The 22,316-nt window shown below is 36.1% G+C and overlaps 2 protein-coding genes across 3 annotated transcripts; both read left to right on the forward strand.

Moving 5' to 3' along the window:
* Window positions 1-1,301: 1,301 nt before the first annotated feature.
* On the forward strand, window positions 1,302-13,191 carry capn10 (calpain 10). The gene is made up of 13 exons (XM_079435629.1): window positions 1,302-1,508; window positions 3,186-3,339; window positions 6,392-6,523; window positions 6,710-6,906; window positions 6,999-7,225; window positions 7,845-7,986; window positions 8,667-8,833; window positions 9,294-9,526; window positions 9,606-9,805; window positions 10,424-10,664; window positions 10,861-11,051; window positions 11,325-11,370; window positions 11,995-13,191. Exons 2-13 carry the CDS (start codon window positions 3,208-3,210, stop codon window positions 12,022-12,024), a joined length of 1,938 nt encoding a protein of 645 aa, XP_079291755.1. The 5' UTR covers window positions 1,302-1,508; window positions 3,186-3,207; the 3' UTR covers window positions 12,025-13,191.
* A 2,556-nt stretch (window positions 13,192-15,747) lies between these two features.
* Window positions 15,748-21,484, forward strand: eif4e2 (eukaryotic translation initiation factor 4E family member 2). 2 transcript variants are annotated; one of them, XM_079435631.1, is made up of 8 exons: window positions 15,748-15,880; window positions 17,370-17,481; window positions 17,570-17,704; window positions 17,852-17,956; window positions 18,037-18,189; window positions 18,305-18,441; window positions 20,196-20,268; window positions 20,404-21,484. In XM_079435631.1, the coding sequence occupies exons 1-7, from the start codon at window positions 15,861-15,863 to the stop codon at window positions 20,242-20,244; spliced, it is 711 nt and encodes a 236-aa protein (XP_079291757.1). In that variant the 5' UTR covers window positions 15,748-15,860; the 3' UTR covers window positions 20,245-20,268; window positions 20,404-21,484. The 2 variants fall into 2 exon arrangements, with proteins under 2 accessions (XP_079291757.1, XP_079291756.1); XM_079435630.1 differs by having other exon boundaries at window positions 15,790-16,002; window positions 20,404-21,376.
* The last annotated feature ends 832 nt before the right edge of the window (window positions 21,485-22,316 follow it).

Consider the following 22,316-nt stretch of genomic DNA (forward strand, 5'->3'; position numbering starts at 1 on the left):
AAGAATATCTTCTGCTATTTTAATGTTTAGGCCTAAATTAAAAAAATATTGACAATATAAAACTTTATTACAATAGACTTTATTACAGTAGTACATTTTTATGAAGGCATTTCTATTAAGCACCAATTGGGAAACTCATAAAACAAAAATTGAATTAAAATGCTTTGAAAGTGCCACAGAGCCACTCCGAACACTTTTTGGAAAAATTAACTTAGGAGTGGTTGCTTAGTTATATCCAAAAATGGGATTAAAAAAATATTATATCATCCAAAGAATTACACACACAACCTTTAACATTAATTTTACATTTCAAGAGCACACGAACACTGATATCTATGTCAACAGCTTAATAATTTGTTTGATTAAAATGTAATATTTGTATTAAATATCAAATTGATATTTAATTCAGTTTAGTAAATGTAATTCATAATCATAATTTATAATCTGAATGAATTTAAACTCTTTGAAGACATCGATCATATTAAACAGACTGAAGTTTAAATTCATCCTACCTCAGCTTGAAGGTCCCGTGGAAGAGCCTCTGTATCCTTCACATCTCTCAGATGATTATTTATACAGTATAGAGGAGGCTGTGCTTTACAGATAGGGTGTGTCTGCACAGTACAGCCTGTAAGACTGTTTTTTAGCTGTAGTGTCATTTTCACCATAGGAACAATTTTGCCACAGTCAAGTTTTCTTTTCAGTGTACTTGTTTACTATATAGACAACATGTCAGTGCTTGAATTATCAGACATGATGTGTAAAGAAAGAAAAGAAAAATTAAGGTAACTGCATTACTAGCCTACTATTGCAATACTTTACTATCTAATTGTGAACAGATTTTTTTATTATTATTATTATTGTGTCACTTCTCAAGTCATACTGTTGTCTGTGGGCCTAAAAAAAATTTTAGCCCACAGGGGAAAAAATGACTATCCATAGAAGATTTACTGTTGATGTTTTTTTATGTTAGAAAATTTTGCATGATATACCAGTTGCCTATAAAAAAGTACATTTTAGTAACATGAAATGTAGGCCTAGGCCTAACTAAGTAATTCCTACCATATTATTATAAACAATACGTGTTTGTTTTATTAGACATTTATTTTATTTATTATATATTAAGTTATTAGGATGATAAGATGATTAAAAAAAAAGAAAAAAAAGGCTAAATCAAAGCAAAGACCTTTACCGGTGATGTGCGATTTGTTTATGTTCTACTGGCAGTTCTGCGGAGCTCCGCTGGGGGCGCTCCTGCTGCAGCTCCTCCGGATGACACCGCTGTCCACCGCCTGCGCGTCCTTCCGGTTATGGGATGAATTGCCTTGGTGTAGTGTTTTTTATTTGTTTCAATGCACTGATTGTGTTTCAGCGACCCCAGAGTCATGGCCTGCGATTGCATGATGGATTTTACTTTACTTTGATGATTTTCTTCGCCTCGGTCTGGCCATGTCATTCAAAACTGCCGGCAGTATGATTAACGGGTTAGCATCCCAGCTGAGCTGACGGTACGTCTGGATGCTGACACTGCTGTTTGTATCTGAACATATTTGTCACTAAAATGGATTGTGGAGAGTCGAAATAACCATTAAAAGCCGTCTCTAACGCCACTGTCGCAACGTATGTATAGCTGAAACTTTAAACTGGTAATTTAGTTGAGTATCACATGCTGTTTGTGCAGGAACGAGCAAAAACAATGAAGCTATGATGGTCTTACTGTAGTCTATATAACACAGAATCGTTCAGGTTAGGGATGGGCGATACCTCTTATTTTATTTTCGATCCGATACCGATATTTTCAAGTCCAGTATCGTCGATACCGATACCTGTAAACTAAAATGATCTTTTAAATGATTAAACGAATATAATAAGTAATTATACTCACTTAATATTAGATTTTAAAGCCTTTTTTTTACATTTCACAGGCCTTTTTTGTTTATACTGTCAGAAATTAGATGCACTAAAATTGTATTTTAGCCATTTACTGGGGCAGTAACCTCAAAACCTCATTACCTTTGAGGGTACCTCATGAAAAATAAACGTGGTGTTACGTATAGAAAGTACTAAAATGTATTATTATTATTATTATTACCATGGTAAATTTGTGGTTACTACAGTTTTACTACAAATACTGTGGTTACTGTGATAAAACCATGGTTATTTTTTTTAAAGGCTGCCAGAATGCTGTACTCCTAAAAGTGAAATTTTAGCATATTTTTTTTCTGACCGATTTATTAACAGCAATTACAGAACATAACAGAATCCATTTGAACTTTTAACAACAGTTTAAATTTACTTACACAAACTAGCCTATTTAAAATAAATATTACATGTACACAAAAGTTTGGGGTTAGTAAGATTTTGTAATATTTTTTAGATAAGTCTCATGCTCACCAAAGCTGCACTTATTTGAACAAAATTACAGGAAAAACAGCAATATTGTGAAATATTACCATTAAAATAACAATTTTCTATTGTAATGTATAGGCCTATTTCAAAAATGCAATTTAAAATGCATCTGTGATCAAAGCTGAATTTTCAGCATCATTATTCCAGTCTTCAGTGTCACAAAATACTTCAGAAATAAATCTAATATAATTTGCTGCTCAGGAAACATTTCTGATTATTATTGCTGCTTCATATTTGTGTATAAATCGTGATGTATTTTTCAGAATTAATTTTATATATAGTAATAATTATATTTAATGTAATGTAATAATGTGGCAATGGTTTCTTAGGATCTATATGCTTCTGATGCTTTTGGGAAACGCAGCTCTATTTGAACAAACACTTTTGACTGAGCCATGCGTCAGCAGCGAACGCTGTCTGTGAATGATTGGTTCTGTTTTTCAGCTTTTGCGTGCGTTCCGATCATAGGGTTCCAATGAGCAGGAGAAATAGCTCTATCCAACACTATTGTTCGCTTATATATTCTATTTTTCCATTTAGAAGCTTATTTTATGCACCGAGTTTCTTGATAAATAAAATTAATGGTTTAAAAAAAAAATGCACTTTAGAATCAATATTTTTATGTGAGGATCGATCCTTTCGATACAACACCATTATCGAAAGTATCGATACTTTAGGATCGATCCGCCCATCCCTAGTTCAGGTGTCTTTTAGTATTAAAACATGCTCAGACTGTCACGTGTGTGATTTGTTACTGCAAGCGTTTTGTCTTTCAGAAGTGAAGCAGGTCCGGGTGCCATGGAGACGGAGAGTGAGCATCATGGGATGTTTGTAGATCCGGACTTTCCTGCTGATGACTCCTCACTCTTCTGTGACTGCACCACGCCCCTCCCCAAATTGTTGGGTGATGTCACATGGCTCCGCCCACAGGTAACTGTGGCTGTGTTCGAAATGCCATACTATCATACTACTCTTACTATTTCTGCAACATACAGCATGTACCGGTACATCTCAAAAAATCTGAATATCGTGGAAAAAGGTCAATATATTTTTGTCACTCATTTCAGAAAGTGAAACCCATATATTGTATAGATTCATCATTACGCATAGAGTGAAATATTTCAAGCCTTTATTTCTTGAAATTTTGATGATTATGGCTTACAGATAATAAAAGGCAAAATTCAGTGTCTCAGAAAATTTGAATATTACATAAGATCAATAAAAAAAAGGATATTTTAAACAGAAATATCAGGCTTCTGAAAAGTATGTTCATTTCTATGCACTCAATACTTGGTTGGGCCTCCTTTTGCATGAATTACTGCATCAATGCGGCGTGGCATGGAGGCAATCAGCCTGTGGCACTGCTCAGGTGTAATGGAAGCCCAGGTTGCTTTGATAGCGGCCTTCAGGTCATCTGCATTGTTGGGTCTGGTGTAGGGCTGTATACCTTGGAGAACCTGGCGATACGATACATACCTCGATACACAGGTCACGATTCGATACGTACCTCGATACAGAGCTGTCTTGATACGATTTGATACAATGTGACACGATTTGATACGATTCAATAAAAATACATGGGCCAGAGCCAATTAGTTAATGCTGAACACATTTACTCAACAAACAGAACTCTGCATTTTTCTTCAATTTATTGAAGACAAAAGTGCATTATAACAAAGTGCATTTTGCTTAAATATTTGCAACTTTAAGTGCTCTGATTAATTGTACACAAATTGTATTAATCTGGAAATTACCACAAGTCAACATTTAACTTTCCAAGGGTACAGTCTGAGCTCACACAAGCACAAAATCTTCTTCTTATTATTCTTAACTTCTTATTAAATCTTCTTATAATTCTTTTTTGTGACACCATGTACTGCCATAACATATTTCACTATGAAATCACTTAAATGCTACATCTTGCTTTAACATTTTCCATGAGTTTTTTAAACTCGCGGGCGCCGCTGCGCCCCCTAATGGCTGGGCGGAGTATCGATACTAAGGGCTAGAATGTCGATACTGTATCTTTTTTTATTATATCGGTATGTATCTAAGAATCGATATTTTGAGCACACCCCTAGTCTGGTGTCTCTCATCTTCCTCTTGACAATGGGGTTCAGGTCAGGCGAGTTTGCTGGTCAATCATGCACAGTAACACCATGGTCACTGAACCAGCTTTTGGTACCTTTGGCAGTGTGGGCAGGTACCAAGTCCTGCTGGAAAATGAAATCAGCATCTCCATAAAGCTTGTCAGCAGAAGGAAGCATGAAATGCTCTAAAATTTCCTGGTCGATGGCTGCGTTGACTGTGGACTTCAGAAAACACAGTGGACCAACACCAGCAGATGACATGGCAGCCCAAATCATCACTGACTGTGGAAACTTCACACTGGACTTCAAGCAACATGGATTCTGTGCCTCTCCACTCTTCCTCCAGACTCTGGGACCTTGATTTCCAAATGAAATGCAAAATTTACTTTTATCTGAAAAGAAGACTTTGGACCACTGAGCAACAGTCCAGTTCTTTTTCTCCACAGCCCAGGTAAGACGCTTCTGACGTTGTCTCTGGTTCAGAAGTGGCTTGGTAGCCCTTTTCCTGAAGACGTCTGAGTGTGGTGACTCTTGATGCACTGACTCCAGCTTCAGTTCACTCCTTGTGAAGCTCTCCCAAGTGTTTGAATCAGCTTTGCTTGACAGTATTCTCAAGCTTGCGGTCATCCCTGTTGCTTGTGCACCTTTTCCTACCTAAATTCTTCCTTCCAGTCAACTTTGCATTTCTTTGTGGAGGGTGTCAATGTTCGTCTTCTGGATCATTGCCAAGTCAGCAGTGTTCCCCATTATTGTGGTTTCAAAGAAAAAGAGATACCCTGAATTTATACTGTATGGAGGGTCATTAATTGAATCTCAAATGTAAATATTCGAATATTTTGAGATATTGATTTTTGACTTTCATGAGCTGTAAGCTCTAATCATCACAATTAAAACAAAAAAACTTTTTAAATGTTTTACTTTACATGCAATGAATCTAAAATATATAAAAGTTTCACTTTTTGAAATAAGTTACAAGAAAAAATGAACTTTTTCACCATATTAAATTTTTTTTAGATGTACCTGTATGCTGCGCATAGTATGCACATTTTCTGTATGCATGAAATACCCTGATGACCTACTGTATTTTCCAGAATATGCTAAATATAACTCAAGTATACTGAAATCTGCCTGGAGTGGTCGATTAGGGCGTCTATATATGTTTATGGTGTAACTGCCAAAAAATATCATTGTTCAAAGTCAGCTCATTCAGTTCAGTCCAATAGCCTATGTAAAGTTCTTCAATTATGAAATGAGTTCAATTGGGCAATATAGCATTGTTTACTAATATGAAGCCTTATTAACAAACCTTTGTAAAAAGAATTGTTAGCACATTTGTTTGTAAGGTAACAACCTTGACATCTGTGCTAAATTAATGTTTGTGTTTGTCATGTGACAATTAAGCATACAACTCTGAAACATTTGTTGCTTATTGTATACGGTTTCACACACTATTCTTTAATAAATAGTAGGCAGTATGCACTGTGTACTGGGCAGTAAGCAAGTATGCCATTTCGAACACAGCCATTCTGTCACACAGAGTCGTGTTTTCATTGAGCACACATGAATACCTTCTATAAGAACTGATTTTCATTTAGCTAGGCTTTGCTTGTGTGGATTTTAGTGGGTTAGATTGAGTAGTATGTACAAATTATTTTTATTCATAAAATCGTAGGCAAAAATGACCAGGATGACCTACTACTACAGTGACAGCATGACGAATTTCATTCATACTACACACAGTCATGCTATAAAGAACGTACTTTATATAATTGTTAATTGATATGCCATTAAAATGTAAATCAATAAATATATACTTTTTTAACAGCGTGGGTCTTTAACAATGCAGATTGTCACAAACCAGCTTTACAGTACTTTCCTTGCATATTTTCCAGGAGATTTGCAAGCAGCCTCAACTCTTCCCTGATGACCCTGTGGAGGCCCACCCAAAGCAGGGCATTCTGGGAGACTGCTGGTTGCTCTGTGCCTGCTCCATGTTACTCAAAAACCAGTGTCTTCTGAACAAGGTGAACACTGTCAGGTTTAATGTGTGAGATGTTTTTATTATAACTGGAAATAAAACCTACATGTTTAATAGAGTGCAAGAGTCGTGTTCCGGGGAAAAAAAATAATTCTTGTACCTTTGACTGGAACCAAGGTTGCTGAAAAAGTGGACAGTCACTGTTGCACTCATTGTTTGTGTTTGTTATCAGGTATTTCCACCAGAACAGCCTTTGTGGGGTGACTGTGTTTACCGCGGTGAGTTCCGATTCCAGTTCTGGCAGAACGGGCACTGGATAAAGGTACAGGTGGATGACCGACTGCCTTGTATCAATGATACTCTCTGCTTTTCAAGATGTCAGAGCCCTAGGGCATTCTGGGTAGCACTTTTGGAGAAAGCATATGCCAAGTAGGTGCAGTAACTGGAATAACGGTTTGGTGTAGTATTAAAAAAAAAAGCAAAACAATAATGGAGAAGTTGTTTATTGTTCTTCTTGCTAGGTTAAATGGTTCATATGAGCGTTTGTGGGCGGGGCAATTATGTGAGGCAGTTGTGGACTTGAGTGGAACCATAGCGGTACGATGGAGTCTAAACAGAGCGGAGTCTCCACAACACCCCAAAGACTCCCAGACTCAACACACACCTAATGGGACGAGACTTTCAGAACTTTCACTGGAGCTGAAAGAGCGATGTCCCATCAGCTGCTGTGTCCACAGCGCCCCCACAGGTGAGAGAGGAAGTAGCCGCTGACTTTTTGTTTTCTCGCTATTCCGATCTCTAAACAGGACCTTATAGCTGAATTGAACTACATGAATACATCAACTGAAACTGAATAAAATTAAGTATTAATAACATACTTTTATAGTATTTATTAATATTTTGAATTATATTTTGTTGATATTTTCAGGTTTCATTTTAATGATAGTTTAAGTTAATTAGGTTTTATATCTCTTTTACGTCATTATTTTTTCACTTCTGTTTTTTTATTAATTTATCTTCAACTTATTTTAATTAGAAACATTTCTAATTTTGTTTAGTTTGTTATTTGTATTTTATTTCAGTGAACGTTTATTTTATTGCATTGGAATGATTTATAATAGTTTTGGTTTACAATAGCAACACTATTTGGGAATGTTTATAGACGGCAGCAACAATAGCTAATAGTTCACAGATTTTATAATGTCCCTCATTTACTCCTTAAGGTTGTTGCTGGCAACTCTATAGTTTTCAGAAAATCTCTCACAAAATACCATAGGAAGTATTTCGTAATAGCACTGTAATAGTTCTAGTAATAGGTTAATACGATAGAAGCCTATGGGAACTAATAGGTCTGCCTCTCTCTGCAGGTATCCCAGAGCTTGGTCAGTTCCACGCCATGAGTGTGATGGAGTGGACAAATGTGATAATGACTTCAGGTGAACAAGTGGAGCTGATCAGGATACGCAACCCCTGGGGCAGGAGGAGCTGGGCCGGCATCTGGAGGGAGGGGTATGGAGTGAAAAAACTGCTGAATCATTGCATACCGGTCCATTTTTTATTTGTTCTGTGTGTTCCTTATATTATAATATAGTGCCTTATACTCCATATATGTATTATAAATAGATGTTTTTGTGAATTTTTCATATCTGTGTATATTGATTTGAACGTGTATAAGGTTACATTACATCTGTTTAACTTTTATTAGTACCTTCAGTACTATGTCTAGCCGCCTATCTCTGACAAACTGGAAGTCATTCATTTGCATATGCAGAATTTTGATATCCTATTTGAGCTTTGGATAAATGGAAAAATTAATTTTGGAAGTTAGACTGAATGCAACACCAGACCGGATATGACATATTTGTTCCACTTAAATATGATTCTTTAAAAACTATTTCTGTAAAATGAGTGTTATTTCAGACAAAATTATTAATATTATAATTCTTAAATAATTATTTGCGTTGATTGTCGCTAGAAAACCTACTATGTTTTTCTTTCAAATATATCGGTGGTCATTTATTTTGTGTGGAGATGATTATTCATTCATTTTACTATGATGAATAAGTGGAGGTAAAGTTGTTCAACTTCCACCAGGGGGAGAAACGTGACAATCATACGCAAATATTGGTTATAGTAGAAATGCAGCTTCCACCTGACTGTTTTTTTTTTTTTTCTGTCTCTCTGTACAGTGGATCAGGTTGGGCTTCTCTGGAGCCCTCCTGTTCTCAGGCTCTACTGGGCCGCATAGCAGAGGGGGAATTCTGGATGGACGAGACAGAATTCCAGCAGGAATTTGATGAGGTCACAGTGGGTTATCCTGTCAGTGATGCAGGACACCTCCAAAGCATCTACACAGGTATTGTCTATACCAGAGGTGCCCAAACTTTTTAGTACAAAGGTACAAATTGTGGTTGTAGTAAATGTTGCGTCTATATTACATGAAAATGTATTACATTTTACAGTTGTCTAAATAAAAAAATTTATAACTTGTTTTTATTTTTATTTATTCTCACATTCACTATTTTTTTACATTTCAGTGCAAAAATAAAGCAAAATGTTAAAAACAGAAATATAAATTAGAAAAGAGGATATGCTTCAATGGCATTTTTTTTTCATTCCTCTTGTGATACGGCATGATGGACCAAATCACTTTGGCCTGTGTTTCCTGGGCATCTTTGCATGACCAGTCCCTTTCTGTCTAAGTTATATACACAAATTCTTTGAATATCTAGTTAATAATTTGCAAGTTTAATAATAATAAATGTGGATATTTATTTCATATTTATATGTATGTGTTTTATTTTCTCTACATGTAGGAAGATATCTAACCCACAGCCACCAGATTGGAGGCCGCTGGGTCAAAGGTCACTCTGCGGGTGGTTGCCGCAACAACAGCACTTTTAGCACCAACCCTAAGTTCTGGTTAAAAGTGTGTGAGAGAGGGGAAGTGTTGCTGTCATTGCTGCAGTACGGACGTCCTGAATCACCAGCAGAGGGTGGCACTCAGCCGCCCCCACACCTCCAGGCCATTGCACTACATGTGTGGAAGGTTAGAGAATCTCTAAACAAACATTTTTAATGATTGAAAATGTTACATTATGTAATGTTAAATGTAACATGTTATATAGGTGGAGAAGAAACACTTCAACCTGATCCGGATGCTTAACAAGCCACCGCTTTTGTCACACACACATGCGTACGATCGGGAAGTGGTGGTACACACTCACCTGAATCCTGGTTTTTACCTGCTTGTGCCCAGTACCTTCCTGCAGGGAGCGGAGGGCCGGTTCCTTCTTAGAGTTTATTCTTCCTGCTCTACTTCTCTCAGGTGACTGTACTAATTTGGTAATGTTTCTTTTTTATGTTTTTAAAAGAATGCTCACCAAGGCTGCATTTATTTAGTCAAAATACAGTAAAAACAGTAATATCATAAAATATTATTACACTTTAAAATAACTGGTTTCTATTGTAATATATTTTAAAATATAACTTATTCCTGTGATGTAAAGCTGAATTTTCAGCATCATTACTCCAGTCTTCAGTGCCACATGATCCTTCAGAAATCATTCTAATATGCTGATTTGCTGCTCAAGAAACATTTTATTATTATGAATGTAGAAAACGGTTGTGCTTCTTAATATTTTTGTGGAAACTGTGATCCATTTTTAGGGTTCTTTGATGAATAGAAAGCTCAAAAGATTAGCATTTATCTGTAATAAATATATTTTGTAACATTATAAATGACTTTACTGTCACTTATAATCCCTGAATATAATATAAAAAAAAATTATTTCTCACCCCAAACTTTTGAGTGCAGTCTATGTAATAAGGATGTAATGTAATAATGATACTTATTATTAGTGGTCATATACACACTGCATCTAAATACGCAATATGATGCAATAAAGCAATCTCATTGGTCCAAAATATCTGTATTTCTCTCCAGTGTGATGAAATCCCCTCCTCTTCAGCACTGTTCAGAGGGCGAGTGGGAAGCCATCAGCTCTCATGGCTGTTGGTCCATCGGTTCTACTGCTGGAGGAAGTCGCAACTTCACCACACATGGACTCAACCCTCATATACCCCTTACTGTGACCTATGACCCTGGAGGTAACAACGTAAAGGTCACTCTATGCCAAAATAGGCCTGAAAACTCCCTCCATGCCATCGGCTTTCATATTTATAAGGTCAGGAATTATACATACCTTATTAATAATCAGTTTTGAAGCATCTACTGTATATGACTAAACTGCTGAAAAGTTGTGTTCATTGTGTCAAAAGTGTTCAGTTCTAGTGAATGGTGTAGGTGTCTAACATTCAGTAGTGAATCTTTTTTCACATGCATTCATGATATTTATGATATTTAAATGTGTGTGTCTCCAGGTACCTGATGGTGACTCCCTGTTAACCCTTTGTGCCATGTCTCCAGTGGTTAGTTGTGTACCTCATGCCCACTCCCAGGAAGTCAGTGTGTTTTGCCATCTACAGCCGGGCGAGTACGTCGTAATTCCTTCCACCTATCAGCCAGACCTCAGCGCTCACTTCATCCTGACCTTTACACGCAGGATACATCGGTAAGCACTCCACCTACACTCTATTCAACTGCCCTATTACAAGAAAAGTCTAGAAATATCAGTGAAAAATTGATTAAAGTCATAGACTAATAAAATCTTATGTATTTAGATATTCAGAAAACTGTAATTACAATTTAACTGGTCAATGCACTGTGATTAAAAAAAAAAAAAAGCTCAGATAAAATGAGGTAAAATGTACTTTCATGTTAAGAAATTGTTGCAAGTTGACATTGAAATCTTTGGCTCTAGTATTAATGTTGTTAACTTCCTCAGGAAAGCAATGCAAAGTCAAGAGTTTCTGGGCCATGTTGTTCAGGAGGTAATGATCTTTCACCTCATTTTAAGAAATAGATTGCATAACTCAAAAAATCTAATTCTGTCATGATTTACTCAATCTCGTGTTGTTTCAAGCCTGCATGGCTTTCTTTCTTCTGTGAAACAGAAGATATTTAAGAATATTGGTAACTAAACAGTTTCAGTTCCCATTGGCTTCTATTGTATTGTAATACAGTGGAAGTCAAAGGGAACCGAAACTATGTTTCACAGAAGAGAGAAAGTCATACAAGTTACATGAGTGTGAGTAAATCAATTTTCATTTTTGGGTGGTCTTTCCATTTATCATACATTTTCAGATGACCATCAAGCCATGAGCAATATATCAATCAAAAAATAAGGCATTACCAATGATTTTGTCGAAGATATAAAATAATCATAAATAACACTTACTAATGAATAAATATTATTTTAAAGTAGCTTTTTACTGTTTTTCATGTCTTTCATAAAACATTTAGAGTTCCTCAATTTGAAATCAACCTAACTTCACTTGGGTTGAAACTTCACACAAGATCAATTTTAGTCTATCAAATTTAGTCTATTTTTAATATATTATTAAATAAGAATCATAATATACATATATATTATCTCTTTTGCTTTCCTCTCACAGGTCTCCTGTGTCTCTGTGATGAGACGATAGTCTGGGGAAGTGGATCACATGCCCATGTTGAAATGAAGGTCTTCCCCTCCATCCTCAGGACAGGAGTCTGATGGTGTAGACCTGTAGGGCTTCGTCAACCCTAATGGGAGCCATCGGTGCAAATCACTCATCACAAACCGCTACCAATCCCACTAGCAGTGGATAAATGATGGTATACTGTTTACTGTTTAGGAATTTGTCACAATGGTTAACTAGTCTTCCAAAAAGCGCCCCCTAAGAAGCATGTCAGATCAGGGTCATGTGACCCCAGTACGTCCTAATTATACAGAATTAGTCAACTAGTCATTCAGACGGTGACTGACTCAAAATTACAGATGCATGATTTTACAGTGGCTTCAAATGTGGCCAACTAATCAGAATTTTGAGTTGGAACTATACTTTTTATAATTTGTTATAATATATTTTATTTTTATTACAAGTGTTACATAATGTACTATAAATGTGTACTGATTTCAGACTTACAGTATTTATTATGAATTACCTTATTTATTATTAATGATCACATATTTATGATGATCTTTCGGTATTTGTCCAAGTTGCATAAAAGGCAAAAGTAATCAACTAAGAAGCACCTTTCATTTTGAAGTGTTTCAAAAACTAATATCAAAAAGAAACATTATTACAATGTGGTTATTCAATATAAACACTTTTATATTCACACAAATTTATACTTGATCATGATCTTTAAATTTACAGTGGAAAAACTGACCAAAAAAAAAATTACAATGATAAAAAATAATTGTTAGAAAATACTGAGAGAGCGAAAATAATGATGCAGAAGATGAATAAAGATTTATTAAAGAAGGGATTTATTGGCCAAAAGAAGGGTAGATTGAATAAGTGGGAGGCTCGGCGGCTCTACTGAAGCTCCAGCTCTCTCTGAAGTGTGCCGCAGAGTTAGAGCCCCTCATGCAGTCGCTGCCCCTTCGGCCCCTCTGTGAGCACTGATAGTCTGTGTGTGAGGGTCCGCAGGCTTGTTAGTGCCGCACTAGTGACGAACTTGTAACGTCACTGCCCACCCTGATCCAGTGTCTGGTGCCGCCACACAAAGACTCGTTATGTGAAGCAAATTCGCTGCTGTGACCCTTTCCTCTCCGTGTGTGTCTGTTACATGTGTGGCAATATTCATTAAATTATTTAGAATTTAAATGCTTGAATCCTACTTTCTTTGAATGCTTTGCAAAACATTCTTAAAACATGTAGAATTATTTTACACATTTTTATTTAAAAAGAAAAAATTGCATCTATTCCCCAGTGACTTAGCTTACCGAACATTATATGACCCCAAATCCTTAATAATTTAATAAAATGTAATTATATCAGTGCTGTCAGTCTAATTTCTTTTATTAAATCATTACCTTTTAGTCTGAGAAACATAAAAAAAATCATGTAATTAATTATGTGTGTGTGTATATTATCTATCTATATATATATATATATATATATATATATATATATATATATAATATCAAAACTTAATTTTTGATTAGTAATATGCATTGCTAAGAACTTCATTTGGGCAACTTTAAAGGCGATTTTCTTAATATTTAGATTTTTTGCACCCTCAGGTTGCAAATTTTTAAATAGTTGTATTTCGGCCACATATTGTCCTAACAAACCATACATCAATGGAAAACGTATTTATTCCGCTTTCAGATGATGTATAAATCTCATTTCAAAACATTGACCCTTATGACTGGTTTTATGGTCCAGGGTCACACACACACACATAGACACACATATATATCTATATATATGTGTGTCTATGTGTCTATATATATATATGTGTGTATATATACACACACGTACATATGTACATCTAAAAAAATTTGAATATCATGAAAAACTGAATTTGTTTTATAACATTTCAAAAAGTGAAACTTTCATATATATTTTAGATTCATTACATGTAAAGTAAGACATTTCAAAAGTTTTTTTAGTTTTAATTTTGATGATTAGAGCTTACAGCTCATGAAAGTCAAAATCCAGTATCTCAAAATATTAGAATATTTCCTAAGATCAATCAAAAAAAGGATTTGCAAAGCAGAAAAGTTCAAGTTCTTTAAAGTATGTTCATTTATGCACTCAATACTTGGTCGGGGCTCCTCAGTGAGGAATGGCATGGAAGCGATCAGCCTGTGGCACTGCTGAGACACTATTGAGCCTTCAGCTCGTCTGTATTGTTGAATCGACTGTTTCTCATCTTTCTCTTGAAAATATCCCATAGATTCCATATGGGGTTCAGGTCAGGCATGTTGGCTGGCCAATCAAGCACCGTAATATCATGGTCAGCAAAGCACTTGGAAGTGGTTTTGTCACTGTGGGCAGGTGCTAAAGTCCTGCTGGAAAAGGAAATCAGCATCTCCATAAAGCTTGTCAGCAGATGGAAGCATAAAGTGATCTAAAAGTGATCCTGGTAGACGGCTGCATTGACTTTGGACTTGATAAAACACAGTGGGCCAACACCAGCAGACATCACGGCACCCCAAATCATCACTGACTTCGGAAACTTCACACTGGACTTCAAGCAGCTTGGATTCTGTGCCTCTCCACTCTTCCTCCAGACTCCAGACCTTGATTTCCAAATGAAATGCAAAATTTACTTTCATCTGAAAAGAGGACTTTGGACCACTGAGCAACAGTCCAGTTCTTTTTCTCCACAGCCCAGGTAAGATGCTTCTGACGTTGTCTCTGGTTCAGAAGTGGCTTGGTAGCCCTTTTCCTGAAGACGTCTGAGCGTGGTGACTCTTGATGCACTGACTCCAGCTTCAGTTCACTCCTTGTGCTCTCCCAAGTGTTTGAATCAACTTTGCTTGACAGTATTCTCAAGCTTGTGGTCATCCCTGTTGCTTGTGCACCATTTTCCTACCTAAATTCTTCCTTCCAGTCAACTTTGCATTTAATATGCTTTGATACAGCACTCCTTGAACAGCCACCCCTTTCAGTAATGACCCTCTGTGACTTACTCTCTTTGTGGAGGGCGTCAATGTTCGTCTTCTGGATCATTGCCAAGTCAGCAGTCTTCCCCATTATTGTGGTTTCAAAGAACAAGTGATACCCTGAATTTATACTGTAGGGATGGTCGTTTAATGAATCGCAAATGTAAATATTCTAATATTTTGAGATACTGATTTTTGACTTTCATGAGCTGTAAGCTCTAATCATCAAAATTAAAACAAAAAAACTTTGAAATGTTACTTTACATGTTATGAATGTAAAATATATATGAAAGTTTCACTTTTTGAAATGTTACAAAACGTTTTTCACAATATTATTTTTTTTAGATGTACCTGTACATACATATATACAGTATCTCTCTATATACAGATATAGAGAATTTTTAAGTAGAGGATTTTAAGTAAAATGTCGTTTTTCAGATATATGTGTTTATATATGAAAAACAAAACTTGTGAAACGTGATATTACTTGACCCCATTAAATTCTTATTTCATAATGTATTTATTCGTTTTTTTCAAGTAATTCAGCTGTAATTTTTATTATTAAATAATTCCTTCTATTTCCAAATAGATAGGTAGATAGATATTAGTTTACTTTTTTCATTTATGGATAAACTAATCAGCTAAATTATTTATACATTAACTATTCACCAACATGTTTATTAGCCTAGGTTAAGGTAACAGTTTATCTCACTGTTGTTTACTACAAAATACAAATATCCACCAAGTGTATAGCATGCACGTCACCCACAACGGTGCGAAGCTCGCGCCCGCCGCCACCACTAGCGCGCGCCGCCGTTGCTGCGGAATTGACGGCAGTCGGCGCGAGAGCGGAGACAGACACTCACCTAGAAAATAATGAACAACAAATTTGACGCGTGAGTAATCACAACGACGCTGCACGTTAGCAGGGATTAGTCATGCGTGAATGCAAATGCATGCGTTTCAAGCGTCTCTTGAACTCAGAGAGACGAAAAAGAGGGAGAGGGGAGGAAAAGAGGTGTGTCTAGAAGCTTTGGCATGGGCTGGGAGGTCACCATGTTTAGTTGCATGATTGAACTCCTAAGATTTTGTGATGGATTGTGTTTTAATGCATGCGGTGAATGCAGCATGCAAATGACCACTTCTAGAGCCATATCTGCATGCGCAGGCCCTCGAGGCCGGGGACGGATCACCGGTTACGCGTGTGTGTGAGCAGCGGGGGCAGGTGCTCTGCGACCCGGGCTCCAACTCTTCTCTGCAGCCTGCTGGAGTGACATGTGGCGGTGTTATAAACACGCGAGGGGTTGTGCACAAGCGAAACACGCTATACTGTACATGGCACGTGAAAAGAAACTACTGTGCACACTCATGTGTTACGTAAGCAGCGTGCTTTATTATGTTTGCAAACTTCTCACGCGCAACCGCTGACCATTATAAGCGCAGGGTCAAATAAGGTAACGTTAGTGTAGTCTGTCTCTGCACACTCAGACAGGGCCCCGTAATTTCTCTAATAAATTAGAGTTTTATAACAATCCTCAGAAATGTAATTATTACCCTTACAAAAAGTGCGTGGCAGTTGTCTATGATGGTGGTATCAGAAAGTGAATAACATGGTACTGAAAAAAAGCGTGCATTGTAAAGCTGCTTGTGTTACCTACTTTAACATATATGCCTATCTATAAAGCTAATGTATAAAATGACACTAACATAAAACGTACTAAATGTACTGTTTTCTTTACTGTTTTTATATGTATATGTACAGTGGTAATTGGTTAGTTAATAATATACATACACAACCTGTCAAATAATTAAGATTTTTCAGTATTTTTAAAAGACGTCTCTGAAGCTCACCAAAGCTGCATTTGATCAAAATACAGGAGAAACAATTTATAACAATTTAAAATAATGGGTTTTTCTATTTTAATATATTTTATTACTTTGATGGCATATCAGAATGCTTAAGTCTTCAGTTGAAGAGCAAAAACAGTTTTAAATTAATTGTTTTTGACATAATAGTAAGAAATGTTTTAGCAGAAAATCAGCATATTAGAATGATTACTGAAGTATCCTATGACACTGAAGACTGGAACAATGACTACAAAAAAATCAGCTTTGCTTTCACTGGAACAAATTACATTTTTAAATATATTTATGTGGAGTTTTTAAAATAATTTTTTTTAAAATAAAATTAACCATATTACTGTTTTTACTGTATTTTTGATCAAATGTGTGCTGCCTTGTTGAGCAGAAGATTATAAAAATGATCACACATGATTTATTAATTTTTTTATTGTCACTGCAATTATTATTTCCCTGATTGAAGCCTCAGTGATAAAAATAGCATATTGTGGCTGAGTGGAATTGATAGTTTTGTCATCTTTTAAGCCTGAAAGATGATGACAGTGGAGATCACGACCAGGACAACAGCTCACCGAAAGACGGGGAGAAGGAAAAAAATGAGGAAGAGGAGAAGGACTCAAACATTACCAAGAGAAAGGTATACTTAGATCACAGACAGACAGAAAGAAATCATGTGTAAATTATAATAGATTGTTCCATATAAATGAGCTGCTCTATATCTTCAGGTGGTGGTCCCAGGGGCCGGTGAGCACCCTCTTCAGTACAACTACACGTTCTGGTATTCTCGTCGCACACCAGGACGGCCAGCCAGCACACAGAGCTACGAACAGAACATTAAACAGATCGGCAGCTTTGCTTCGGTAACCTACAGACACACAAACTCACACTGACATATTTATTCAGACTCGCGTAATGAATTTTCAAACACAGGGGATGAAGTTAGGCTGCCTTACTGTAGGTCACATGATCACATGATTGGCAGTTCAACAGCTGCCCTGTGTTTGTAGGTGGAGCAGTTCTGGCGGTTTTATAGTCACATGATCCGACCGGGCGATCTGACTGGTCACAGCGATTTCCATCTGTTTAAGGAAGGAATCAAACCCATGTGGGAGGTGAGGATTGTTAGATCACATGTATGTATGCTTCTTTTCCTAGTGACAGATAATAGAATTTGTATTGTATTGCATTACAGGATGATGCTAATAAGAGTGGAGGTAAATGGATCATCCGGCTTCGTAAAGGCCTGGCGTCACGCTGCTGGGAGAATCTGATCTTGGCCATGCTGGGCGAGCAGTTCATGGTGGGCGAGGAGATCTGTGGGGCCGTTGTGTCCGTTCGCTTCCAGGTACTGCAATATAGTTTTTCTTCATTTCATTTTGTGTTCATAAGCAGAGCTATTATAATGTAAACAATCGTTTTTCTGTATTGTAATAAAAAAAAAATTGTGTTTTTGTTTGAAGGAGGATATCATTTCTATCTGGAATAAGACGGCCAGTGACCAGGCCACCACTGCTCGCATTAGAGACACTTTACGCAGAGTCCTCAACCTGCCTCCTAATACCATTATGGAGTATAAAACACACACTGACAGCATCAAGTGAGTTATTCAATGCACGCAAATATTTGTGTATATACACTACTATTCAGAAGTTTGGGGTCAGTAAGATTTTTTCTTTTTTTGGAAGATGTTGCTATTTTTAATTAGCGAGGATTGGTTAAAAGTGACAAATATAATGGTCCAAAAAAGTGACAGTATATATAATGTTACAAAAGATTTCTATTTTAAATAAATGCTGTTCATTTGAACTTTCTATTCATCAAAGAATCCTGAAACAAAAGCGTAACATCTACAAAAATATTATGCAACACAACTGTCTTCAACATTGATAATAATAATAAATGAGAAGCAAATAAGCATATTAGAATGATTTCTGAAGGATCATGGGACACTGAAGACTGGCTGCTGAAAATTCAGCTTTGAAGCAAAGGAATTTATTACATTTTAAAATATATTAGAATACAGTTATTTATTTCCATCATATATATGCAGCCTTGGTGAAAATAAGAGGCTTATGTTGAAAAATCCTAATTATTCCAAACTTTTGAATGGTATTTTATGTGTATGTCATTAAATGGTAAAAACTTTCTATCAGCTACAATGAATATAGAGTTATATAGGGGAGAGTGGGGGGGAAATGTGTCAGAAGTTGTACTGTCGTCTTAAACTAGAAAAATTATCTATAACTTCATTCAGTGTTTGATCACGAGATGCATACATTTACTATATGGAAAGTAATACGAGTTTTATCAAATGAGTCAAATAATTTTAGAAAATTATACATATTTAGGTCTATAATATGTTTAATATATTTTTCCCCTAGATGATAGCTATGAGGTAAAGTGCATCAACTTTGCATCTAAATGAAGGAAATATTGCAAATACATTTACAACAATTTACAACCCGAATTCCGGAAATGTTGGGACATTTTTTTTTAAATTTGAATAAAATGAACCATGAGCCCATATTTTATTCACAAGAGAACATCGATAACAATCATGACATCAGGTCTGTAACATAAAAGGGATGTCTTAGAGAGGCAATGTCTCTCAGAAGTAAAGATGGGCAGAGGCTCTCCAATCTGTGAAAGAGTGCGTAAAAGATTGAGGAATACTTTCAAAACAACGTTCCTCAATGTCAAATTGTAAAGGCAAACGAAAAATACGTCAAAGACGACCACGAAGTCTTCAGCAGCTGGAAACCTGTATCAGGTAAGAATGGGACAAAATTCCAACACCAAAACTCCAGAAACTCATAACCTCGATGCCCAGACATCTTCAAACTTTTGAAAAGAAGAGGAGATGCTACACCATAGTAAACATGCCCCCATCCCAACTATTTAGAAACCCGTAGCAGGCATCAAGTTTGAAATGAGCTCATTTGTGTGCATAAAATTTTTTATGTAAAATGTTATGTTATCTATGTTCTTTTGTAAATAAAATATTGGCCCATGTGATTTGAAAGTCCTTGTTTTCATTTTATTCAAATTTAAAAAACGTCCAAACTTTTCCGGAATTCAGGTTGTAAATTAAGGAAATATTACAATTACAAAAAGTTTAACAATTACAGAAAAATTATTTTACAATATTCAAATATTCTTGATTATAAAAAAAAAAAAAAGTCCTCATTTATTAATGTGAATATTGTGTATCAGTTTACTTCAGAATAGAATTGTGCATTCGTGTATAGCCCCCCCCCCCCCCACCCCCCATTCGTATTGTTTTTATTTGTAGTGTTGATACAGTATTAATATACATATGTTGTTTGTGTGTCTGTGTGTGTAATATTTTAGAGCTTGGGAGGATTTCCATGGTCTAGTGAACGCAAGTGGAGGCCGCTAGTTTTTCATCCGAAGAGTGCGACAGGTATAAACTCATGACTGACACGTAATCACTCACACTGAAGCTGCACAGTTCACATTATGGGATAAATACTGCATTTAGATTAATTCCCAGCATGTTCTTCACTGGGTAAAAGCACTACCTTTTTTCTCCATCTAGATTATCAAGATAATTTTCCCTCCGAAGAGGACGCTTCTGAGGAATTGATCTGATTTTAAAAGAAAAATGAACGGACATGTCATGAAAAGGGTCAGCATGAAATTTTTTACTATTGAAGACTTACGGCTTCTGTTTTTATAATCATCCAATCGCCACATCATCTGAAAACTCTCACAGAAGAAGAAGAAACCAAATCATCAACATATGAACGTATGTTTTCCAGTCAGTCATTAGCTGGAGCTCTCAGAGGGACACAGCGGGACCACATAGTTCAGCCACTGGGACATGAACTAATGGCTGGGAACTGCCACCGTTTTCCAAGAAGAAAAACAACAACATGCCCTTGTATAGTACAGTCACATTTAACTGAATTATCATCTGAATAACACAATCTCATGAAGATGGCCTGAGAGGAAGACAGGATTCATTTAGGTCACATTATTTACCAACGAGGTTGCAGGTTGATGGGGATGTTTTACTATAGTGCAGTATTTTAGCTACAGCGTTGAGTTGTTTTAAAATAGAACTGTTGTACAAAAAAAATTATATTTCTAAACGTATTCGGAGAGCTCTATAATGGCAAACTTTGTATTTCTCCTGAGTTGAGAGAGTGTAAACCCAAAGGACAGTGCCCTGTCAGGGATGGGTACCACGCTGCCTGATTCACTGTGCCTGGCCTTCGCCTCCGGCAAATCACTGATTTTCAAGATCGCTCCACATCCTGGCACTCTGCTGGGGGAGACCACACTGGAGACGCGACTCGTAGGACTCCAAGCCCCGTTTTAGAAATCACTCAAATAACTAACAAACTCTGATCTGTTAATGGGGCTGTGTCAACACCTACTTTATACTGCCTGAAATTCAGTGCTGGTGCTGGACAGCTGTATTTGACGTACATAAGTGGAAAGGAAAGGTTTTTAATTATGATTGATCATAGCAATAAATGTTGATTATGCATCTGCTGCTAATTTACAAGCTGTGGTGTGAATCTGTTTTTGGAAGTATCTCCGTCTTGTCATTTAAAGAATGATAATTAGATGTACAGTCCTGTTAATGCTAATCTGAACTTCACATGACTTTGAAAGATTTACAGTTTTTGTGTCACTCTAACTGGGAATCAAATTTGCGCTTATCTTATTTTTAGCCAAGGTTATTAATCCAGTAAATTCCCTTTAACAAACAGGGCCTTTTATAGCCTAAATCAAATATCAAGCGCTTAATAGGCCATTCCAGACTCAAGAGGTCTGGACTTTTTAATGGTTTTAACTCCTGTAGAACTCTACTACTTGGTTGATTCATATGAAAAGATTTTAATGAAGTAACTAGATTTAGTTATAGATGAACTTTATTATTTTAACCTGTTTCTTGCTATGAAACTACCTGTGGTAGCTGGCATGGAGTTGAATTATGAACAAACCAACAAAGTTTCCTCAATCTTTATTACATGCAGAAAACACATCCATATTTGTATGCATTTTTTGTATTACAAAAGAGTGCATTGAACATTTAACCCTGTAAAGACTGACATAAAATAATATTCAGAAACATCTTTTTCTTTTAATGGAACACTAATGAGACTTTAGATAAAATATATGTTTTTTAACTAGATTGAGTATCATATTTGATACATAAGCCTTTAATGACCCGTATAGTATGATACTGGAAATACAGAGTTCATACTTGAGAAAATTCAAAACTGAGAAAAAATATGCACTTTGCTTCAGTTTCTGATATATTTATGGCCAAAAAAGTAAGATCAAATTTGGATAGTTTGTAATGTAAATCAATAAAATCTTTTTAACAGTATAACACTACTTACATAAAAAGCATAACTTCTTAGTGAAATGATATTTAAATGCTTAGTTTTATGATCAAAGCTCAATTTTTCTTTTTCTTTTTTATTGTGGGGCAAA

Source organism: Barbus barbus (assembly GCF_936440315.1).
Source record: "Barbus barbus genome assembly, chromosome: 15".
Taxonomy (NCBI): domain Eukaryota; kingdom Metazoa; phylum Chordata; class Actinopteri; order Cypriniformes; family Cyprinidae; genus Barbus; species Barbus barbus.